This window comes from Schistocerca nitens, chromosome 10, assembly GCF_023898315.1.
Source record: "Schistocerca nitens isolate TAMUIC-IGC-003100 chromosome 10, iqSchNite1.1, whole genome shotgun sequence".
NCBI classification, from domain to species: domain Eukaryota; kingdom Metazoa; phylum Arthropoda; class Insecta; order Orthoptera; family Acrididae; genus Schistocerca; species Schistocerca nitens.
The window spans coordinates 44205047-44231570 of NC_064623.1; the positions used below are offsets into that span (position 1 = coordinate 44205047).

At 41.4% G+C, this 26524-nt stretch overlaps 1 protein-coding gene across 1 annotated transcript in view; it reads left to right on the forward strand.

Annotated features, from left to right (window-relative positions):
* Positions 1–26524, forward strand: part of LOC126209838 (dopamine D2-like receptor) — a 243849-nt gene that overhangs the window by 48340 nt on the left and 168985 nt on the right. Inside the window, exon 2 of the mRNA XM_049938968.1 lies at positions 16299–16433. Within this exon, the coding sequence (XP_049794925.1) occupies positions 16299–16433 (135 nt within the window). The remainder of the gene's footprint in view (positions 1–16298; positions 16434–26524) is intronic.

Here is a 26524-nt window from a genome sequence, read left to right on the forward strand (position 1 = left end):
CGTTTTTCCCGCGCGCTGTTCGGGATTGGAATGGTAGAGAGATAGTATGATTGTGGTTCGATGAACCCTCAGCCAAGAGCTTAAATGTGAATTGGAGAGTAGTCATGTAGATGTAGATGTAAGCAGATACAAGTGGAACAATTGGTAAGGTAACATTTGTCGAAAATTCATCTGTACTTACATAGAGATGAAGCATCCTAATTTTAATTACGCTGCGGTGACAGTTTTTCCACTCAGTTGCACATTTGTTATCATTTTCACGTGCGTATATCACCATTGTACTTCCTAGACCTACGTTTTCTGACAACAGTGTGGCTCAGAACAGTTCTGTCATTTTTGTAATTTGTAATGACCTTCAGTAATTTCATTTATAATAGCTTTTTAACTTTCTATGTGTGCATCTACCTTGCACTTCCTATGGCTAAGTTTCTTCACCATAAACAACATATTTCTTTATGATCAACATCTTTGCACCTCCTACGTCTAAGTTCTTTGATCACAGACTGCATATTTGTATGTAAACACAGTGTATATCACGAGTGCACTACACAGTAGAGAAATATGCTGCTAAATTTTATAAAACTGGAACATGGTCGTGAAAATGATAATAAATGTGCAACTGAATGGAAAAACTGTCGCCAGAGCATAATTATAAGGATGCTTCAACTATATGTAAGTACAGATATATTTTCGGCTAATGCTACCTTGCCACTTACAATTGTTCCAATTGTATCTGTTGAGTCACCAGCAAATAATTTTTTTTGTATATCAACAGTAATCTCCAGCAATATAAACATAGAACTTGTTCCATTATTTTACAACAGATCGACGTCAACCATGTAGTCCTATATTTATGTGCATGTGTCCTGCGGCCCTTCTTGGAAACAGGAAAGACCTGCGCTTTTTACAGTCGCTAGCTACACATCGTTACTCCACCGACCTACGATAAACTCCTGCTACAAGTGGAGCAGGCTCTTTCTCACAACCTCTGTAGAATGTTACAGATATCTCATCGCGTCCTAATGTCTTTCCATTACAAAGGAATTGTAGTCGCTTTTCCGTTCCGCGATCGATTTCCTCAGCATTTCCCATTTTGATGTTGGTGGGATGACTGAAATGTTGGACCGTTTTACGGTCTGGTGAAAGATATTCGGAAGACTGAATTCAGTATTTGGACCTTATCTCTGCTGACTTCCGTTTGGGTGTCAGTATGGTCACCTGGTGAATGAATAGGGGATTTGCAACCGCTTGCCGATTTTACGTAAGACAAAATTCTGTTAGCACTTTTACTCAGATCGGTTCGAAAAATTGCTCTCTTTTCTCTCTTTAATGATGGAGATCATTCCGGAGTCGGGTTCCTGACATGGAAAAGGAGATCAAGACAGCGCATGAATGATGGATTACATTAGTAGACCGTCACAGCACTATGGTATGTAAAACATTCTCGGTATCCAGAATGAGATTTTCACTCTGCAGCGGAGTGTGCGCTGATATGAAACTTCCTGGCAGATTAAAACTGTGTGCCGAACCGAGACTCGAACGTGGGACTTTGCCTTTCGCGGATAAGCGCTCTACCAAATGAGCTACCGAAGCACGACTCACGCCCCGTCCTCACAGCTTTACTTCTGCCAGTACCTCGTCTCCTACCTTCCAAACTTTACAGAAGCTCTCCTGCGAACCTTGCAGAAATAGCACTCCTGGAAGAAAGGATATTGCGGAGCCATGGCTTAGCGACAGCCTGGGGGATGTTTCCAGAATGGAATCTAATGACTATAAAATATGGGTTATGAGAAAATCGAAGAAAGACGGAAGTAGTGAGAAGTAGCACAGACGAGAACAGCGAGAAACTTGACATCAGCACTGCTGACCACGAAGTAGAAGAAGTTAAGGACTTCTACTACCTAGGCAATACTTAGATGGGTAGACCACATAACTAATGAGGAGGTATTGAACAGAACTGGGCATAAGAGAAATTTATGGCACAACTTGACAATAATAAGGAATCGGTTGGTAGGACATGTTCCGAGGCATCAAGGGATCACCAGTTTAGTATTGGGGGGGCAGCGTGGACGGTAAAAATCGTAGATGGAGACCAAGAGATGAATACACTAAGCAGATTAAGAAGGATGTAGGTTGCAGTAGGTACTGGGAGATGAAGTAGCTTGCACAGGATTGAGTAGCATGGAGAGCTGCATCAAACCAGTCTCTGAACTGAAAAGTACAACAACACACAAAAAGATAACTAATTTCGGACGGAGCAAGGAGGGCATGAAAAGCAGACTAATACAGGCGAAATGGGCATTCCTGGGCAACAGAAATCTACACTACTGGCCATTAAAATTTCTACACCAAGAAGAAATGCAGATGATAAACGGGTATTCATTTGATTAATATATTATGCTAGAACTGACATGTTACTACATTTTCACGCAATTTCGGTGCATAGATCCTGAGAAACCAGTACCCATAACAACCACCTCGGGCCGTAATAACGGCCTTGATACGCCTTTGCATAGAGTAAAAGAGAGCTTGGATGGCGTGTACAGGTACAGCTGCCCATGCAGCTTCAACACGATACCACAGTTCATCAAGAGTAGTGACTGGCATATTATGACGAGCCAGTTGCTCGGCCACCATTGACGAGACGTTTTCAATTGGTGAGAGATCTGGAGAATGGGGTGGCCAGGGCAGCAGTCGAACATTTTCTGTATCCAGAAAGGCCCGTACAGGACCTGCTACATGCGGTCGTGCATTATCCTCCCGAAATCAAGAGTTTCGTAGGGATCGAATGAAGGGTAGAGCCACGGGTCGTAACACATCTGAAATGTAACGTCCACTGTTCAATGTGCCGTCAATGCGAACAGGAGGTGACCGAGACGTGTAACCAATGCCACCCCATAGCGTCACGCCGGGTGATACGCCAGTATGGCGATGACGAATACACTCTTCCAATGTGCGTTCACCGCGATGTCGCCAAACAGGGATGCGACCATCATGATGCTGTAAACAGAACCTGGATTCATCCGAAAAAATGACGTTTTGCCGTTCGTGCACCCAGGTTCGTCGTTGAGTACACCATCGCTGTCTCTCCTGTCTGTAATGCAGTGTCAATGGTAACCGCAGCCATGGTCTCCGAACTGATAGTCCATGCTGCTGCAAACGTCGTCGAACTGTTCGTGCAGATGGTTGTTGTCTTGGAAACGTCCCCATCTTTTGACTCAGGGATCGAGATGTGGCTGCACGATCCGTTAGAGCCATGCGGATAAGATGCCTGTCATCTCGACTGCTATTGATACGAGGCCGTTGGGATTCAGAACGGCGTTCCGTTTTACGCTCCTGAATCCACGGATTCCATATTCTGCTAATAGTCATTGGAGCTCGACCAACGCGGGCAGCAGTGTCGCGATACGATAAACCGCAATCACGATAGGCTACAATCCGACCTTTATCAAAGTCGGAAACGTGATGGTACGCATTTCTCCTCCTTACACGTGGCATCACAGCGACGTTTCACCAGGCAACGCCGGTCAACTGCTGTTTGTGTATGAGAAATTGGGTGGAAACTTTCCTTATGTCAGCACGTTGTAGGTGTCGCCAGCGGCGGCAACCTTGTTTGAATGCTCTGAAAAGCTAATCATTTGTATATCACAGCATCTTCTTCCTGTCGGTTAAATTTCGCGTCTGTAGCACGTCATTTTCGTGGTGTAGCAATTTTAATGCCCAGAAGTGTAGCATCATACATAGGTCTTAATTTGAGGTAGAAATTTCCGGATAAGTACGCTTGGAGCCTTTATTGTACAGCAAGGAGATATGGACTAAGAGAAAATTGGAACAGATGCGAATCGAAGTATTTGTTATGTGGTGCTACAGAAGAATGTGGAAAATTACGTGGAGTGATACTAGAACGTTCTTTGCAGAATCGGCGATGTAAGGACGTTATCGAAAACGCTAACAAGAATAAGGGACAGGATGAAGAAAATCTGTTAAGGCATCAAGGAATAACGTCCATGGTACTAGAGAGAGCTGTAGAGGGCAAAAACTGTTGAGGAAGGCTGGCCAGAGTGTCCGAGCGGTTCTAGGCGCTTCAGTCTGGAACCGCGCGTCCGCTACGGTAGCTACGAATCCGGCCTCGGGCATGGATGTGTGTGATGTCTTTAGGTTAGTTAGGTTTAAGTAGTTCTAAGTTCTAGGGGACTGATGACCTCAGATGTTAAATCCCGTAGTGCTTAGAGCCTTTTTCTCTTTCTTTTTCTTTCTTTTTTTTTTTTTATTTAGAGGAAGGCAGAAATTGGACTACATCCAGCAAACAATTGAGGACGTAGGTTGCAAGTGCTGCTCTGAGATGAAGAGGTTGGCGCAGGAGAGGAATTCGTGGCGGGCTGCATCAAACCAGTCAGCAGACTAATGACTCAGAAGAAAAAAATTCCGAAAGTGTCCCCAGCAAATATGAATCCGTTCAAAAATGGTTCGAATGGCTCTGAGCACTATGGGACTAAACTTCTGAGGTCATCAGTCCCCTAGAACTGAGAACTACTTAAACCTAACTAACCCTAAGGACATCACACACATCCAAGGCCGAGGCAGGATTCGAACCTGCGACCGTAGCGGTCGCCCGGTTCCAGACTGTAGCGCCTAGAACCGCTCGGCCACTCCGGCCGGCTATGAATCCGTCATCAGTCCAAAGTGCAGAAACAACCGTTATTAATAATCAACTAGTCGGTACCCAGGAACTAAATAAAATAGTGTATGTAAAGAAGGACCATCACAGAGCTTCATAGTCGAAGTAATAATTAAATATTAATGTGTAGCCCGCCTAACCTCCCCCCCTCCCCGCCCCCATTCCGTAATCCGGCTTTCCATACGCAGTGACCTCATTTATAAGCGTGCATCAGCCATTTGCGTCATCACGCGACATGGCTTCACAGTTAATGACGACACAGACCGAGTCCCAATTCTCGGTTCGCTCTGTGTCGTTTTGAAAAATTAAACGGCCAGAATTTAATACACAGTTTTCCGGGGAGGGGTCAGAGCGTATGCAAATCCCGCACGTCCGTAATACTGCCCGGCGACCAGATTAAAACAGAATCAGTTGGTGACGGCAGAGGCATCAGCATTTTGTTTGGACATCACGCACATTTCATTATATTAAATCACTTTCGAAACATACAGCGCTGTTCTTTTTTATCTTTTATTTTAACGTAGTTGTGTCATATTTTTTTCTACTTCTTTTTTTGTTGCGCTCGATGTTGCGGCCGTCGAGACTGTATTGACGTCCATCAAGCTGTTATTCAGCGCGTAACTTAATTACGCATATTTCGCGGTGGAGATTGCGTTGTGCACCAACCAACAGCGTACCGCATTGCATTGTGGGGTTTAGATGGACGTTTATCACTCTCGTGTCACGCCGCAGTGACACCTCTTAAATTAAATGGCTGCCTGTTTCCCATCTGCTTGAAACTTTGTGCGTTTGTCGAGGATTGTGATATGCGTTATTTGGAGTTATGCGGAATCGTATCATCGGGAAAAATTGTCTCGTTACTGGAGTAAAGAAGTCTATCTCAGAGTTTATTTCCGCTACGTTAAAAAAAATAAAAAATAAACTATTTGTGCCAGAGCAGAGGAACCATGCCTGATAAAGTGCTATGGAGAGTTTGTGGCTACCTTCCAAAGCTTTTGCTATTCAAGGCGGCAGATATAAAAGAACTCTGCCCCAGTTTGCGGGCGCCGGAATTTTAAATTGATTTCTTATCCAGTATTCGATAGTGTATTCTGATTTGTTGGATACTGCGGAAATATGGGAACGCATCACAGCTCTTAAGAGAAAGAAAATGAGTAACGAAAATATAGGTGCATTCTGAAATTAGCAACAAGAAAAATACAACACCAACAAGGACAAGGTCATTTTAGTGCTAAGTGAGGTTGCAGGTAGTTTATCACTATACGAGTACGCCGCGCGGGATTAGCCGAGCGGTCTCAGGCGCTGCAGTCATGGACTGTGCGGCTGATCCCGGTGGAGGTTCGAGTCCTCCCTCGGGCGTGGGTGTGTGTGTTTGTCCTTAGGATGATTTAGGTTAAGTAGTGTGTAAGCTTAGGGACTGATGACCTTAGCAGTTAAGTCCCATAAGATTTCACACACATTTGAACACATTTATACGAGTACGTGATAACAAATCCAGACCAAATAAAACACGTATCGCAAAATTTTAAACATGGCTAAATTAAAATTGAAACAAAGTAGCCCTCGGTCACAATTATTTAAGTCTTATTGACCAGGTTTCAACATTTCTAAGAAGGCCTTCATCAAAATTAAACAATTAAAATGGCCTATAAAATAGTTACAAATTTCTCATATAAAATGTGTAAGTACTGACTAACAATAAAAGACAGAGGCAGTCACATATAGAATAATTAACAATCCAGAAGGGCTTTAGTCACAAAATATATAGAAAAGGAAAGCGTGAAAGCGAGCCACTATGGGCTGCTCGTACCTGTATAGCCACAGGTTGCAACGGACTGAGGCGCCCTCGTTAACAAGTGCGGGCAGGTGAACGTGACATTGCATCAAGAGTAGCATCTGGTAGCCGCAGGTACAACTTGGTTACTTAACATTGAAGTGTAGACAGACGAAAATTATGACGAATATTGTTCGGTACATAATGTAAAAAGTAATATTTTGTTTAACAGCTACAGATAAAGTAACATTTTGTCTGCAACAGAGCTTGGCAGTACAGTTTGAAGCGTAAATAGGTCATTATAGAAAATGGGCTGAATGACACAGTTTGTAGAAAACGATATAACATGAAATACAGCCAATAAACCATTTAATGAATGAAAAATTATGAGTTAACTTAGATGCGAAAAAGCATTTCGGTAAACTGCACAAGGAGACCCGAAATTCAATGTCAAGTAACTGCTTTACATCGTTGGAGAAATTTTTTTAGGCCATTGTAATTGTTTAATTCTGATGAAAGCACTCTTAGAAGTGTTGAAACCTGGTCAATAAGACTTAAATAATTGCGACCGAGGGCTCATTTGTTTCAGTCTTAAAACACATATGTCACATAATTAATTTAGGGAGATCCCATTCAGTTGTACTAATACTTATCAAAACCACCACTGGTTTTGACATTTTAAAATCCCTTCTGTAGGTGTATGAAAATGCAGTATTTGATAGTACATAACATTCGTCTGGCCTGTCTATGCAGGACTTCCAGTCACTGCATGTTGGGGCAAACAGTCGACCGCTTGGCAGCTGCACGGTAGAAACGCCAACATGTGGAGAGCCATGCTGGACGTCTGGAAGCTCAATTCTACTATGTATTACCAAGTATTATAATTTCATACACGTGAAGAAGGGATTTTAAAAGCTGGAAAATGTTCGGGGTATAAATGAATATTCGCGCAACTGAACCGGATCTCCCTAAATTATGACGCCTCTCAGTTGCAGATGTCCCACGTGCCAAATCTTGTACGTATGTCACAGTGAAGTGTGTCCATACATATGAATGGTGGCAACACTGGTTTATTGCCGAATAGCACCCTGTGATATACTGTCCCAAGCATCTTGCGTCTTTTGTACCAGTAAGGCAAAGGTTCTTGCCAGCACTTGGGAACGAGTAAGTTCCCACTATATCGTACCCCAAGTCTTCAGTTGGCGAGAGATCTGGTGACCTTGCTGGTCAAACCAGTTGTACTCTGCAAAGAGTACTTTTTTTTACACAACATAGTTGTATGGAGATAAACAGCGATTAATTTACTTATAATCAATTATTCAAAATGACAGTCACAATCGCATTATTTGTTTTGCGGCCAGCCAGTTTCAACCCGCGATGGGGTCATCTTCAGGGAAATTTACACCATTTGGTCGCTCGCTGGAGTTGTCACCCTGCCTGTGCACGGTTGGTAACTATGCCACGCAGGGTGACGACTCCAGCGAGCGACCAAATGGTGTAAATTTCCCTGAAGATGGCCCCATCGTGGGTTGAAACCGGTTGGCAGCAAAACAAATAACGCGGTTGTGACTGTTATTTTGAATAATTGAAAGAGTACTTTGAATCTCAGCAGCAGTATGAGTAAGGGCATTGTCCTGCTGAAAAAATCTATCATCTTTCTTTCGAAAAAATTACAGTAGTTTTGAGATCATGGTTTGTGGAATGTAAAGGTCACTGGCTACTTTACTGAAGAACACGAAATATGACTCCCAGTTGTAACTGATGCTCCACCCCCCCCCCCCCCCCCCCCGCCTCCACCACACCTTAATCTTGGAATGATACCGATGTCTAGTGTGTGAATGTAGTCTGGACTAGGCAGCTCACCAGGCTACACCATACACCTGCGCAACCCATCGCTCGAATACAGGATGAAGACGACACAGCGCCATTACATTCTTCACTCAACTCATTCACGACACGAGAGTACCCATGGCTGGTAGTGCCGTTGTGTCACAATGTGGCTGGAGGCACACATGCTATTAATCCTGCTGCAAGCAATGGACCTGCGTGTCCGGATTTCGTATCTGGAAGATGCCGGATTGGTCGCCTTCCGTCTATCCTGACGTGCATCTGTACTGCGCAGACGTCCAGAACCTGGTCTACAAGTGCAGAAATGTTTCACTGACCACTGCTGACTGTGGCGACACACAGCTACACGTCGATACATCCATCCAACTTCCTGCAGGCCTACAATGTGAATCAATTCATCAGCTTTTCTTGTCAGTGGAGCGTGGCTGTACCCTAGAATGGTTTTCGCAAACACTGTTCACCTCTAAACTCAGCGCAGTTACTCTCTGTAGGGGCGCACAGACAGATCTCCTGAGCGCCATTTGATCGCCGATCTACATCTACATCCATACTCCGCAAGCCACCTGACTGTGTATGGTGCAGGGTACCTTGAGTACCTCTATCGGTTGTCCCTTCTATTCCAGTCTCGTACTGTCCGTGGAAAGAAAGATTGTCGGTATGCCTCTGTGTGGGCTCTAATCCCTCTGATTTTATCCTCATGGTCTCTTCGCGCGATATACGTAGGAGGGAGCAATATACTGCTTGACTCCTCGGTGAAGGTATGTTCTCGAAACTTCAACAAAAACCCGTACCGAGCTACTGAGCGTCTCTGTTGCAGAGTACTCCCCTGGAGTTTGTCTATCATCTCCGCAACGCTTTCGCAATTGCTAAATGATCCTGTAACGACGCGCGCTCCTCTCCATTGGATCTTCTCTCTCTCTTCTATCAACCCTATCTGGTACGGATCCCACACCAATGATCAGTATTCAAGGAGTGGACGAACAAGTGTACTGTAACCTACTTCCTTTGTTTTCGGACTGCTTTTCCTTAGAATTCTTCCAATGAATCTCAGTCTGGCATCTGCTTTACCGACGATTAATTTTATGTGGTCATTCCATTCTAGATCACTCGTAATGCCTACTCCCAGATAATTTATGGAATTAACTACTTCCAGTTGCTGACCTGCTATATTGTAGCTAAATGATAAAGGATCTTTCTTTCTATGTATTCGCAGCACATTACACTTGTTTATATTGAGATTCAATTGCCATTCCCCGCACCATGCGTCAATTCGTTGCAGATCCTCCTTCATTTCAGTACAATTTTCCATTGTTATAACCTCTCAATATACTGCAGCATCATCTGCAAAAAGCCTCAGTGAATTTCCGATGTTATCAACAAAGTCATTAATATATATTGTGAATAGCAATGGTCCTACGACACTCCTCTGCAGCACACCTGAAATCACTCTTACTTCGGAAGACTTCTCCCCATTGAGAATGACATGCTGCGTTCTGTTATCTAGGAACTCTTCAATCCAATCACACAATTGGTCTGATACTCCATATGTTCTTACTTTGTTCATTAAACGACTGTTGGGAACTGTAACGAACGCCTTGCGGAAGTCAAGAAACACGGCTTCTACCTGTGAACCCGTGTCTATGGCCCTCTGAGTCTCGTGGACGAATAGCGCGAGCTGGGTTTCACACGATCATCTTTTTCGAAACCCATGCTGATTCCTACAGAGTAGATTTCTAGTTTCCAGAAAAGTCATTATAGTCGAACATAATACGTGTCCAAAATTCTACATCTGATCGACGTTAGAGATATAGGTCTATAGTTCTGCACATCTGTTCGACGTCCCTTCCAATCCTTTGGTATGCTGCGCTCTTCTAGAGACCTACGGTACACCGCTGCAAGAAGGGGCGCAAGTTCCTTCGCGTACTCTGTGTAAAATCGAACTGGTATCCCATCAGGTCCAGCGGTCTTTCCTCTTTTGAGCGATTTTAATTGTTTTTCTATCCCTGTGTCATCTATTTCGATATCTACCATTTTGTCATCTGTGCGACATTCTATGGAATGCTCTACAGTGCAGTCTTCCTCTGTGAAACAGCTTTGGAAAAAGACATTTTGTATTTCGGCCATTAGTCTGTCATCCTCTGTTTCAGTACCATTTTGGTCACATAGTGTCTGGACATTCTGTTTTGATCCACCTAACTCTTTGACATAAGACCAAAATTTCTTAGGATTTTCTGCCGAGTCAGTACATAGAACTTTACTTTCGAACCCATTGAACGCCTCTCGCATAGCCCTCCTCACACTACATTTCGCTTCGTGTAATTTTTGTTTGTCTGCAAGGCTTTGGCTATGTTTATGTTTGCTGTGAAGCGGCTAGAACCGCTTGGCCACACCGGCCGGCCGTCGCCAACGCCTCACCATAACTCCGGACATGCTTAACAGTGCTGTTCACAACATTATTCCTCGACTGCAGCTATTGTTGAGGAATGATGGTGGACATATTGAGCATTTCCTGCAAAGAACATCATCTTTGCTTTGTCTTACTTTGTTATGCTAATTATTGCTATTCTGATCAGATGAAGCGCTATCTGTAGGACATTTTTTGAACTTTTGTATTTTTTCGGTTCTAATAAAACCCCATGTCATTATAAGCATGTGTGTCAATTTTTATCTCTCTGTCTACATAATTCCGTGATTTATTCAGTTTTCAGATTTATACTTACTTTTTGATCACCCGGTATATTACACATACTAGCTTAGCGTCCGCTGAATCACGCTCTAGACTGCCGAGACTTTTCGTTTTTCTTTAATGGAATTTTTATGATCACAAATTGCAACATCTTCTAAACTTTTCACGCTAATTAAGACCAAAGAAGCGTGGTTTTTTCTGAATATACTTCTGACCTAAAAGCGATTCTGCTAGCTGGAGTCCAAAGTTTTTGTTAATCATGCCTTTTCCATACTTGTGGAGATATTTCCATTTTTCAATGTATCGAACTATGTTCTTAAAAATTATCATCACCTGTTGCACTCCCTTAAGGGTCGAATTTCCAGGAACACTGAAACACATTTTTATTCTATATCCTACCGAGAAGTCAAATACAAGTTGTCATAGATGCAGCCTTAAAAGTCCATTAGTAGCCCTTTAGTAGTTATTTATTTTCAAAAAACTTTCACCCACTATTTTACCCCATTAGTAGTTGAATTTCAAAAATACTGCAATACGTATTTTTTATTTACTGACTCAGAAACCGAATACCAGTTTTCGTAGTTTAGCTTCAAAATTCCCTTAATAGCGACGTACTTTCAAAAAGCCTTTCATCCCCTGTTTCACTTCTTTAGGAGAGGAATTTCGGACAATCCTTTCTTAAACGATGCCAACAGCATAAGATCGACTCTCTCTCCAAACTTCAACTTCCTATCCTTAGCAGTTTTGGCTGGGCGATGAAGAGTCAGTGAATCAGTCTGACCCTATTTAGTGCCGTTATGGGTTTACTTTCCAAAAATATGAGTATTTTTTCATCTCTAACCGAGAAAACAAACATAAGTTGTCAAAGATGTACCTTTTGAAATGCTTTCGTAGTGAGATGGCCGGCCGCAGTGGCCATGAGGTTCTAGGCACTTCAGTCTGGAACCGCGCGACCGCTACGGTCGCAGGTTAGAATCCTGCCTCGGGCATGGATGTGTGTGATGTCCTTAGATTAGTTAGGTTTAAGTAGTTCTAAGTTCTAGGGGACTGATGACCTCAGATGTTAAGTCCCATAGTGCTCAGAGCCATTTTCGTAGTGAGATATTTTCATAAAACGCTTCACCCCCTGTTTCATCCGCTTAGAGGTTAAATTTCCAAAAAACAGTGACATGTGTATTTTTTATTTCTAACAGAAAAGCCAAATACAAATTTTCATAGATTTAGCTTAAAAATGTCAGCACAATGAAATATTTCGATAAAAACTTTCATCCCCCGTTACAGCCCTATAGTGGATGAATATCCAAAAACAGTGAAACAAGGGCAGTTTTAAATTTCTAACTGAGAGGCGAAATTTAAATTTTCATAAATACAGCTTGAAAAATGTTTACATAATACAATATTTTCATAAAAAGTCTCATCCCCTACTTTACCCCATTAGGGGTTCAATTTCCAAGAAAACACTGAAACGCGTAGTTTTTCATTTTTATGCGAGTAGTCAAATACCATTGTTCATTGATGTAGCTTTAAAAATATTTTAGTAGTTCTTTAACAATTACATAATTTCAAAAATTGCTTTCAACCGCACAGAGTTAAATTCCCAAAAATGCTGAAACACGTATTTATTAATTTTCGACCGACAAACCAAACACCAATTTTTGTAGGCCTAGCTTCAAAGTGATCTAAATAGCGACATTTTTCCGAAAACCCTTCATCCCCTTTTTCTCCCCCTTACGGATGGAATTTCGAAAAATCCGTTCTTTAACGGCGCTTACACAATGTGATCAACACCATCAGCAGATTCCAAGTATCTATCCTCAGTGGTTTGGGCTGACTGATCATGAGTCTCAGTCAGTCCGTCAGTCAGTGAGTCATGCGTGACATTGCCTTTTAAATACAGGAAAGCTATGACATTATTATATACGCAGTATCTGTTCTTTCGGACATGTTCGAAGGCATACATAGTAACATAAGCCCCTGACAGCGGATAACGATACCTTCAGCTAGTATGTGCATTACGTCCGATTTCTTGCGGGAATCAGGCGAAGCGGCGACCAATGAGGCTAACAGGTAGTGGATGCTACATGCGTCGTGCGCGACAAGTTGAGAATTTAGGTTGGATCGTAACCGTCCTCGAATAGCCGAGGTGCTTAAGACGAACTCGTTATGACAGCTCGCATAAAACGGGAAAAGCTGCTAGATCTCCGTAGATATTGTGCAAGCGCCTAGAAATTTCTGCGAAGCTCAGTTTTTCCGCCAAAGGAACTCAGAGCCAGCTCTCTGCTTGAAGCGAACTGCTGTTACAGAGATCATTTTGAAGACTTCAAACAAACACCGCCACCTATCGGAATTTCGAGGAACCATAAAGACTGAAGCGGGAATACTCCACGATGTCTCACAACTAACACCGCATTTCTTCAATCGATATTCCCCGAGAGAAAAAAAAATGCGTCACGTTACGTATTGAACACTCGTCGTCGTAAGTTTGCACTCGAATATTTTTTATGATATAATTACAAATTAATACCCGAAAACCCAGGATGGAATGCAACAAGTTATGAAAATGATAGGTGCTGCTCACCATAAAGCGGAGACGCTGAATCGCAGATAGGTACAACAGGATGGCGTGATGCGTCTGTGAGCAGTATATGCGTGCGAGTGTGCGTGTGTGTATGTTTATTTTCGATGAAGGACTTGTTGGCCTAAAGCTCCCTTTCTGACAGTCTTTTTTATTGTGCCTATCAGCGACTCAACATCTCCGCTATGTGGTGAGCAGTAACTACACTATTGGCCATTAAAATTGTTACACCAAGAAGAAATGCAGATGATAAACGGGTATTCATTGGACAAATATACTAGAACTGACATGTGATTACATTTTCACGCAATTTGGGTGCATAGATCCTGAGAAATCAGTACCCAGAACAACCACCTCTGGCCGTAATAACGGCCTTGATACCCCTGGGCATTGAGTCAAACAGAGCTTGAATGGTGTGTACGGGTGCAGCTGCCCATCCAGCTTTTACACGATACCACAGTTCATCAGGAGTAGTGACTGGCGTATTGTGACGAGCCAGCTGCTCGGCCACCATTGACCAGACGTTTTCAATTGGTGAGAGATCTGGAGAATGTGCTGGCAAGGGCAGCAGTCGAACATTTTCTGTATCCAGAAAGGCCCGTACAGGACCTGAAACATGAGGTTGTGCATTATCCTGCTGAAATGTAGGGTTTCGCAGGGATCGAATGAAGGGTAGAGCCACGGGTCGTAATATATCTGAATGTCCACTGTTCAGAGTGCCGTCACTGCGAACAAGAGGTGACCGAAACGTTTAACCAACGGCACCCCGTATCATCACGCCGGGTGATACGCTAGTATGGCGATGACGAATACACGCTTCGAATGTGCGTTCACCGCGATGTCGCCAAACACGGATGCGACCATTTTGATGCTGCAAAGAGAACCTGGATTCATCTGAAAAAATGACGTTTTGCCATTCGTGCACATAGGTCCGTCGTTGAATGAAGGGTAGAGCCACGGGTCGTAACACATCTGAAATGTAACGTCCACTGTTCAAAGTGACGTCTATGTGAACAAGAGGTGACCGAGACGAGTAACCAATGGCACCCCATACCATCGCGCTGTGTGATACGCCAGTATGGCGATGACGAATACTCGCTTCCAATGTGCGTTCACCGCGATGTCGCCAAACGCGGATGCGACCATCATGATGCTGTAAACGGAACCTGGATTCATCCGAAATAATGACGTTTTGCCATTACTGCACCCAGGTTCGACGCTGAGTACACCATCGCGGGCGCTGCTGTCTGTGGTGCAGCGTCAAGGGTAACCGCAGCCATGGTCTCCGAGCTGATAGTCCATGCTGCTGCAAACGTCGTCGATCTGTTCGTGCAGGTGGTTGTTGTCTTGCAAACGTCCCCATCTGTTGACTCAGGAATCGAGACGTGGCTGCACGATCCGTTACAGTCATGCGGATAAGATGCCTGTCATCTCGACTGTTAGTGATACGAGGCCGTTGGGATCCAGCACGGCTTTCCGTATTACCCTCCTGAACCCACCGATTCCATATTCTGCTAACAGACATCGTATCTCGACCAACGTGAGCAGCAATGTCCTGATACGACGTGGTGTAGCAATTTTAATGGCCAGTAGTGTATCTTTTCATAAATAATTACTAATTAAGGATTTTTGTAGTTTTTCCTTTACATGTGCTGCGAAACTTCGCTTATTGACAAATTTCATGATTATGGGTTAACGGGAAGTACCCTATCTATAGGTTCTGACGATTGAGTGTGCGAGTGCCAAAAAAAAAGGGCCTTGTCTCTTAGTTACATTAACACAGACTGAATTTTTGACTCCGCCAAGGAAATGTAGGCCTAATACATGACATAAATTTCAACTCGATACCTCACTCCGTTCCTGAGAAAAAGGCGTCGGACAGACAGACTGAAAGACGAACGATGTGGTTCTATAAGGATTCCGCTTTTACCTACTGAGGTCCATAACCGTAAAAAAGGGTTGAGTATTAAGCAATCAGTCGTATGATTTTTCCAGGAGCTTTTAGCAATGAAGAGGCCGCAAGTGTACCCATAATATTTGTCTCAATTTTATTTCTAGTCCCTTGAAGTTTGAATCGCGATTTAAATCTTCATCGAAACATGTAGGAGGCAAGGAAACTCATACAGTTAATTCAAACGCACCGAGAACAATGCAAAACAACTGAAATATATTTTCATAATCCTTTTACCATGGACTGAATCCTAGTACGAGAAAGACGTGGATGGAGACATATTTATCTTGTGAAGTATTTCTAGTAAATATATGATGTTACTGACAGCAAAACCACTTATTTCGATAGCATTAGCGTAACTGCACCATTGGCGTCGGATGTTGTCTTTTAGCATGCCTAGAGATGTCGATCGATCACGATACACTGGCGACTTCAGGTAACCCCAAAGCCAATAATCGCACGAACTGAGGTCTGCGGACCTGGGAGGCCAAACATGAAGAAAGTGGCGGCTGAGCACACGATCATCACCAAACGACGCGCGCAAGAGATCTTTCACGCGTCTAGCTATACGGGGTGGTTCTAATAAAACCCCATGTCATTCCAAGCATGTGTGTCAATTTTTACCTCTCTATCTACATTATTCCGTGGTTTATTAAGTTTTCAAATTTATACTGACTTTTTCATCACCCGGTATACTCGGAATACCTGTGTTTACAATCCGTTTACATTGATGACATAAAATAATGCTACAGTTGAGGTAGGGCGACGTATCGTAAACTGACGAAGGTTTTCCTGTTTGTTTGCTCTACAGGTGAACGGCACGTGGGGCCTTCCCAGCTTCGTGTGCGACTTCTACATCGCCATGGACGTCACCTGCAGCACCTCCTCCATCTTCAACCTGGTCGCCATCAGCATCGACAGGTGGGTGCCGCGCTCTCCCGAAGCAGTGAGCGTCTGGTGGTGGACTTGTGTCAGTCCCTGATTGAGATGAATTAATAGTGCATGGCGCGATGAACACTTCGACAGCGTGTGTCTGGTGGTTCGTAGAGATAAGAGGATGATAGATGGCGGGTAGATTAATGGCTCCCCTCATGAACAGCCACTCACGTTAACAAAAGTGATAACGACGAGTATACTCCGGACCAAGGTGATCGGTTGGACCGTACTCGCTGCGTTCAACAGCAACACACAGACTGTTCGAAACGGATAGGAAGCATTTTACGCCGTGGTGATATAGACTAATTCGAATAAAACGTTGCATAAACATGTGTTCAGTTTTTATTTGTTACGCCGATACAGCTGGATAGAGAAGTTTTCATTTCACTTGTTAGTGATGGCTGACATCGAAATAAGTGTCCGAGGAATAAAAAAACAATTGAAACCACTCAACAGAGGAGAGTTCACTGGACTTCACCGGATACCAATTCGATTCTACACAGAGTACATGAAAGAACTTGCCCCCCTTCTAACACCCGCAAGTCTCTAGAGGAACGGAAGGTTCCAAATGATTGGAAAAGAGCACAGGAAGTCCCAGTTTTCAGGAAGGGTCGTCGAGCAGATGCGCAAAACTATAGGCCTATATCGCTGACATCGATCTGTTGTAGAATTTTAGAACATGTTTTTTGCTCGCGTATCATGTCATTTCTGGAAAAGCAAAATCTACTCTGTAAGAATCAACATGGATTCCGGAAACAGCGATCGTGTGAGACCCAACTAACTTTATTTGTTCGTGAGACCCAGAAATATTAGATACAGGCTCCCAGGTAGATGCCATTTTCCTTGACTCCCGGAAGGCGTTCGATACAGTTCCGCACTGTCGCCTGATAAACAGAGTAAGAGCCTACGGAATATCAGACCTGCTGTGTGGCTGGATTGGAGAGTTTTTAGCAAACAGAACACAGCATAATAATAAAATTATAAACAGCCGACCAGTTGCAATGGATAAAGAAATCTTTACCTAGGTTTCAACAAATTTAAATTTGTCTTCTTCCGAAGGTGGCCTAAGCACAATGAACATCATAGCTTACATTAAAAGGTATGAAACTTAAGTCAAGAATAGATTTTAACACATATTAGAGAGCTCTTGTATAACAAAAATATGAGAAGGACGCCTGGTACTTACAATTTTACATTAGTATGGACTGATGTATCATCGCCGTTTTTACAAATGTCAGCATAGATCCATTTGTCCAAATTAAAATATAGCCCTAAAAATAGGGTTTGTCATGTAAATATAAATTAGTACATGGATGTTGCAGAGCTCACAAGCGACTGAGTGTAATCGGCCAGCGTAGTTACTCTGCGGCCATGGCGCGAACCATGTGCCGATTGGCGTACAAAAGCAACGTGTAAATTATCAGTATTAATAGCGTCCTTAGATAAAGTAACAATAAAAAGAAAGAAAGCGTTTAACACTCCCGTTATAACAGTATGGGAGCCTTAGTATCATTAATGTAGTTATACATCAAAAAGGCAGGTGGCGCTTACGCCGAGAGTTACGTACAGTGGCATATACAGCCAGAATATAAAAATTACATTACAATATTAGTGAAGCACACACACCGTATATATGTCAGAACTTTAAAATTAACAATAATGGCTCTTAAGACAGAATTACGAACCCTGGTCCACAATCCAGTTAATACACATTCTCAGGGAGCCGACGTTTTAGAGCCAGACAAAATCACATAAGGGCCGATATAGTGGCAGCCATACATCGTGAGAAAACCACATAGCATAGAGGGTAGTGAGCTTAAAGGTTTGAAAGTAGCATCATAGCTTCCTGAGAAAAAAGACCACTGAGGTTACCACCATTAATGTTATACCATAAACAGTACAGGTTTGAAGCCTTCGAAAAATTGTCTACAAGCAAGGTTCAAAACCTTTGACTTGCCTGTGTAGGATAACCGTGTCTTCTGTTTAGGCGTATAGCCGGCTATCAAGAGGTGTTCAGCAAAAGTAGAGTTGTGTATATTCGCTCCTTTTTTACCTAATAGGTGTTCTTTATATCTTGTTTTCACAGCTCTGCCTGTTTGACCAATATAATATGAGGGGCAGTTATTACAGGTTAGTTTGTAAACACCTGAATTGGAAAACCAATCGCTGGCAATCTCTACTGAATGTACAAGATTTCTTTTTAAACTGTTATCTGTAGAGAAGGAGACGTTACAGTTATATTTTTTCTTTAGAAGACGTTTAATCCTATACGATATATTACCCAAGAAAGGAATGGAAATAAATTTTCTAGCTTCTTTGCTATCAGTGGGGAGGTTGTTGCTCAAAGTCGAACAATTTTGGGAAATTTTCTTATTGAACAAGTAATCTATCATATTCTAATTGTACCCATTATTAGCCGCAATCGCTTTGATGACATTAAATTCCTTTTGTTGATCAGCAGGTGATAAAGGAGTAGTTACCATTCGGTGAATGGCATAATGAAAAAACGCCACTTTATGAGCTTTTGGATGAGTTGAGTCAGCAGGGATGACATTATCTGAATACGTTTCCTTGCGGAAGATATTGAAATTGAAGGAACTATCCTGTATAGAAATTGTTAAATCGAGGAAGTTAAGTTCACCTGTTTCATTCTGAAGTTCTTTTGTGAAGGAAATCTTTTCATGTAAACCATTGAAAGTATAGAAGAGAAGCTCTAACTCATGATCAGTACCACCAAAAGCAATGATAATATCGTCAACATAACGTGCATAATAGCGGATTGTGCGGCGTAATTCTGAACTTGAATTGAAGAACCTTATTTCCAGGGCGTTGATGAAAACCTCTGCTAGAATACCGGCGAGGGGGCTACCCATTGCTAGACCATCTGGCTGTACGTACATTCTCCCGTTAAACGTGAAATAATTGTATTTTAAAACGACCTTAAGCAAACCAATCAGTTCCGCAATCTGAATTTCACTTAGATTTTTATGCTTGAGAAGATTCTTTTTTACAAGGGCTATGGTTCCATCAACCGGGATATTTGTATAAAGACTGACGATGTCAAAGGACACCAGTCTAGTGTCAGGTGTACATCTTACAGTTTGAATGTTGTTAATTAATTCCTTACAGTTTGAATATTGTTGATTAATTCCTTACTATTTTTAATTAATTCCTTATTATTTTTAATGATACTAAGGCTCCCATACTGTTATAACGGGAGTGTTAAACGCTTTCTTTCTTTTTATTGTTACTTTATCTAAGGACGCTATTAATACTGATAATTTACACGTTGCTTTTGTACGCCAATCGGCACATGGTTCGCGCCATGAGCGCCACCTGCCCTGGCCGCAGAGTAACTACGCTGGCCGATCACACTCAGTCGCTTGTGAGCTCTGCAACATCCATGTACTAATTTATATTTACATGACAAACCCTATTTTTAGGGCTATATTTTAATTTGGACAAATGGATCTATGCAGACATTTGTAAAAACGGCGATGATACACAAGTCCATACTAATGTAAAATTGTAAGTACCAGGCGTCCTTCTCATATTTTTGCTATACAAGAGCTCTCTAATATGTGTTAAAATCTATTCTTGACTTAAGTTTCATACCTTTTAATGTAAGCTATGATGTTCATTGTGCTTAGGCCACCTTCGGAAGAAGACAAATTTAAATTTGTTGAAACCTAGGTAAAGATTTCTTTATATATTGCAACTGGTCGGCTGTTTATAATTTTATTACGTGGAACCGTTGCTGTTGTGCAGCTATGTTTAAAATACTGAAATTCCTGCCCGCCGAGGTATCAAAAGCTGCAACCAGGTACATGGACATCAAATTAAAAATTGTGAAAGCAGGTATGGCTATCGACTTTAATCAGCAGTGCCTAGATAAAGACGTTACCCCTGATTATGTGAAGGCGTACTTAAACTTTAAACAGTGTGACAAAGTGCCTTCTGTTAAAAAGAAATTAGTGCGTTCAGTCATTTCGGATAGCACAGTGAATTTGTATAAGAAAAAAGATGTTCTTAATAGTGAAGCCTACTGTATACACCTATTTTTAACTAAAGCCTTTAAAGATCTTTGTAATTTCCAAATTGACCACCTGTGGAATAGTATTAATGAATGGCTCTTTAATCGTAAAGAAGAAATCAAGGCTAGACATGAAAGAAAGTTGCTGAAGTTTAGTAATAGGACCACAAGAAAAAATGTTAATACAGCAGACAATAGTGTCAAACATCAATTTTACGAAAGAATACTGAATAAAACCAATATTACTTTTACGCAGGCCGAGAATGACTTGTTATGTAAAGGCCTTAAATATAATTTGCCTGCTCAACTCGATAAATATCCAGTTATCTGTAATCTCATTGTAGATCTTAAAATCGGTTTAGAATCCCTGAAATTAGAGAAAACCGAGCAAGTCAAATGTGCTTATGAATGTAATAACATAATAGAAAAAGAAATTAAATTATTTCCTAATGGGCAGTCGGGAGAATATAGTATAGTAAAAAGCAGTAATCGTAAGCTTAGAGAACACGACGCCTTAGTCACTAAGAGTGACAAAGGGAACACCGCTGTCGTGGCGTATAAAAATGAATATACAGAAAAGACTGTAAAGTTTTTTGAGGAAAATGACATCACTGAGGTTACCGTAGATCCAACCGCGGAATTGCAAAATGAAATCCGGCGTACTTTAGCTAGTTCTGTCAGTCTGTTCAATAACTTCCAAAAGAAAGGGCTTATAAATATGAACCCGAAACCACCCGTGCTCAGAAGTCAGTTTAAACTGCACAAACAAAGTCACCCGATTCGCCCTGTAGTGAATGGTATAGGCAGTCCACATCACACACTTGCTAGGCGCCTCCATTTTAAAATTAAACATGCTTTCACTTTTGAAAATAATTTTTCTGTTAAGGGGCTCCGGAACGCCCTATACTTTCAATGTTAAAATAACGCTTATAAATTACATCTTTCCTCACAAAGTATTTGAGGTAAGAAGTTGAACTTTTTACAGATTATTTATTGGAATATGGGCTACAACTTAACACAGGGATTTTGCAAAATTTTAGTTCAGTTATTAAAGATGATTTTTTTTCAATTGTAATGAAAATTCACAACATTTTTTTGCAATTTTTTATTTATATATTCAAAAATATACAGTTTTTTGGAAAAATGCTGTGTTAAATTATGCAGAAGGTACTGTGTAACATTTACTGAAAGTTTGAAACAAATATGTTTGGAAGATCCTTAGAAAACATGTAATTAGTATGAGAAAATAAAAGTTTTGGGAATCGAGCGACAAAGATTTGATTAACTTTTTAGTGCATTCCAGGTCCATAGGATGGATTATCTTCATCCTCTGCAAACTCCTCCTCCAGCTTCCTCTTGTTCCTCCTCCTGTTTACTCTTGCTTGTATTTCTAGACACTTTACAGCCCTGTCTGCAGCCCGAAGGCGTTCCTTGTCTAAAGCAAGCATCGCTCGTACCATGTTAGAACCTATCTTCATTCCCATATTTCTAAATACCTTGCACCTTACAATGTTGCCATCATTGAAAGTCGCAACAGCATCATACAAACCAAAGTGAAGTGTTTCTATTCCAACAAATACAGTCTTGGGGATTCTCGACCATATAACACTATTTACACTTTCATTGGGGTTTTGAGTTTTTCCGTGAATACACTTTTTCAACAGTTCAGGTGCTGCTAAGTCTCTGAAAATAGGTTTTATCATCTCCATTATTGCAAGAGGCAGACTATGCTTATGAGTGTACACTTCACCAGTTAGCAATCCTTTGTTATATTTACACCAACTGTCTTCTTCTTTGGGGCACAAGCTATGTTGGGGATTTTCATCGGTGGAAGAAGTATGAAAAAAAAGAGCCCAAACAGCCTTCTTCATTTCGTCGACACTTTGTGTATTTTGCCTAATAGCCATTCCATAATAGTTCTGTATTTTGTCAATTACACTGTCAGTTAACCTTCCCTTCCCATCCAACCCTTTACCATTACTGAGTTTTTGTTTTTTGTACGAAGCTCTCAGTCGCCGAAGTCTTGTTCCCATTCGCTTCTGTACGTGTCCAATACAGTCAAATTTCTGCACTACAACATCATCACCATAGGGCTTCAGTACCTGATGAACACGGACGTTAATAATAACACCATTTGACATCGGTTTAACAGCGCCACAGTGGGTCACGCCCATGTAGAACACATTTAAAAACAAATTTAAAAATACTTGTAGTCTTCGGAATTGAATAAATTATATATCTATTAAAAGGTAATAGTCTGCAGATTCAGAAAACACAAAAAAGTAAAAATTGAACTTTTCATGATTTTGAGCCTTTCCGGAGCCCCTAAAAAATAGTAAGGAATTAATTAACAATATTCAAACTGTAAGATGTACACCTGACATTAGACTGGTGTCCTTTGACATCGTCAGTCTTTATACAAATGTCACGGTTGATGAAACCATAGCCCTTGTAAAAAAGAATCTTCTCAAGCATAAAAATCTAAGTGAAATTCAGATTGCGGAACTGATTGGTATGCTTAAGGTCGTTTTGAAATACAATTATTTCACGTTTGATGGGAAAATGTACGTACAGCCAGATGGTCTAGCAATGGGTAGCCTCCTCGCCGGTATTCTAGCAGAGGTTTTCATCAACCCCCTGGAAATAAGGTTCTTCAATTCAAGTTCAGAATTACGCCGCACAATCCGCTATTATGCACGTTATGTTGACGATATTATCATTGCTTTTGGTGGTACTGATCATGAGTTAGAGCTTCTCTTCAATACTTTCAATGGTTTACACGAAAAGATTTCCTTCACAAAAGAACTTCAGAATGAAACAGGTGAACTTAACTTCCTCGATTTAACAATTTCTATACAGGATAGTTCCTTCAATTTCAATATCTTCCGCAAGGAAACGTATTCAGATAATGTCATCCCTGCTGACTCAACTCATCCAAAAGCTCATAAACTGGCGTTTTTTCATTATGCCATTCACCGAATGGTAACTACTCCTTTATCACCTGCTGATCAACAAAAGGAACTTAATGTCATCAAAGCGATTGCGGCTAATAATGGGTACAATTAGAATATGATCGATTACTTGTTCAATAAGAAAATTTCCCAAAATTGTTCGACTTTGAGCAACAACCTCCCCACTGATAGCAAAGAAGCTAGAAAATTTATTTCCATTCCTTTCTTAGGTAATATATCGTATAGGATTAAACGTCTTCTAAAGAAAAAATATAACTGTAACGTCTCCTTCTCTACAGATAACAGTTTAAAAAGAAATCTTGTACATTCAGTAGATATTGCCAGCGATTGGTTTTCCAATTCAGGTGTTTACAAACTAACCTGTAATAACTGCCCCTCATATTATATTGGTCCAACAGGCAGAGCTGTGAAAACAAGATATAAAGAACACATATTAGGTAAAAAAGGAGCGAATATACACAGCTCTACTTTTGCTGAACACCTCTTGATAGCCGGCCATACGCCTAAACAGTTAGAAGACACGGTTATCCTACACAGGCAAGTCAAAGGGCGTAGACTAGATCTGTGGGAAGAGTTACAAATTTTTAAACATCTAGAGCTCAAAGACGGTAATATACTGAACGACCAGTTGAACCTTGCTTGTAGACAATTTTTCGAAGGCTTCAAACCTGTACTGTTTATGGTATAACATTAATGGTGGTAACCTCAGTGGTCTTTTTTCTCAGGAAGCTATGATGCCACTTTCAAACCTTTAAGCTCACTACCCTTTATGTTATGTGGTTTTCTCACGATGTATGGCTGCCACTATATCGGCCCTTATGTGATTTTGTCTGGCTCTAAAACGTCGGCTCCCTGAGAATGTGTATTAACTGGATTGTGGACCAGGATTCGTAATTCTGTCTTAAGAGCCATTATTGTTAATTTTAAAGTTCTGACATATATACGGTGTGTGTGCTTCACTAATATTGTAATGTAATTTTTATATTCTGGCTGTATATGCCACTGTACGTAACTCTCGGCGTAAGCGCCACCTGCCTTTTTGATGTATAACTACATTAATGATACTAAGGCTCCCATACTGTTATAACGGGAGTGTTAAACGCTTTCTTTCTTTTTATTGTTACTTTATCTAAGGACGCTATTAATACTGATAATTTACACGTTGCTTTTGTACGCCAATCGGCACATGGTTCGCGCCATGGCCGCAGAGTAACTACGCTGGCCGATTACACTCAGTCGCTTGTGAGCTCTGCAACATCCATGTACTAATTTATATTTACATGACAAACCCTATTTTTAGGGCTATATTTTAATTTGGACAAATGGATCTTTGCTGACATTTGTAAAAACGGCGATGATACATCAGTCCATACTAATGTAAAATTGTAAGTACCAGGCGTCCTTCTCATATTTTTGTTATACAAGAGCTCTCTAATATGTGTTAAAATCTATTCTTGACTTAAGTTTCATACCTTTTAATGTAAGCAATGATGTTCATTGTCCTTAGGCCACCTTCTGAAGAAGACAAAACTAAATTTGTTGAAACCTAGGTAAAGATTTCTTTATCCATTGCAACTGGTCGGCTGTTTATAATTTTATTACGTGGAACCGTTGCTGTTGTGCAGCTATGTTTAAAATACTAGAACACAGCATGTTGTTCTCAGTGGGGAGACGTCTACAGAGGTTACAATAACCTCTGGCGTGCCACAGGGGTGTGTTATGGGACCATTGCTTTTCACAATTTATGTAAACGACCCAGTAGATAGTAGATAGTAGATGTTGCGGCACTTCTGCGTGCTCGCGGGAGTGCTTCACGATATTATGCAGGTGTACCAGTTTCTTTGGCTCTTCACTGTAGTAGACAACTCGAATGCAAAAGTAGCCGTCGTTTGGCTCTTTGTCCCCATATATATCCAACGAACCGAAGGATAGCCCAACGATAATGCATGTTGTCGTCACGCAGATGGGACGGATAACCCCCAAACAAACCGACCAACCGACACACAGTTTACGTCCGCTAAATCAGGTAAACCGTCAGGCAAGGCTGTACAGCGATCAAGTCTCATTGGCCCTTGAACAACCACTCATTGTCTATGGGAATGGCCATGAAAACCCATTCACTCCGTAACACAGTATATCTAGACTAGCTAACAAAGCTGGCATTGTCCGGGTATTTATTTATAGCTGTCCCTGACAGTTCGTAGGTGTGGAACTTGTTTTCAACTTGTATGGCATCTTAGTACACAATGTTTGAAACAATTTGATTGGAGAAATGAAGGAAGAGCTTGTTTGTTTCACTAACAAGGGAGAGAATCACCTACAACTGGCTGTATGAAAACGACTGACGCTGAAGTCCATATTTGCAGCATGCAGCGTGTGGGCATATGCTTTGTTTATGGTCTTGGCATAAAATAAGCTCAGTGAGAATTGTATACGCTTAACGCGGAACGAGAAACTGCTAGGTTAAGCTGGATTCGGGATAAAAAGCTCGCCGGCGCCACTTCCCATCAAAATTTCCACTTCTATGTTGTTACTTTGGAGAGAAGTAACTTTAATCCCGCCCTAGTGAAGGGTTCTGAGGAGCGAGACAATGCAAGACAGTCTGCATAAGAGTTATGTAGTGCCTAGCTTTAGGAAGGAGTTTGCTAAGAGTGAGTTAAAGCCTGATATTCGCGAGGTGCGGCAAGTCTCTCCTCGTGATGTTTATTAGATTCCTGAGTCTTTTAGCCTTTCTAGTGTACTGAGAAAGACTCAACCGTCTCCTAGGCATTTTACTCTTAAGCAAAACAAAATCAAAATGAAATGAGTAGGCAACCAAATCACAAAACAGACTTACTAGACTCGTTTTCTTGTAGCAAAGAATATAATTTACACCTGTCGAAAGAAGCAGAGCAATTTCGTGAAGCTTTTAATCCACAAATCGAAACTAGTATATCAGCATAATTCAGTATCAGTTTGTATTCATAGAGAGAAGATTGCGACATTAAATTGTCTTCTTTACGTAAACTTCCGGAAATATTACTGTAAACTAGCTCCAAGCACCCCCCCCTCCCCCCCATGAACCATGGACC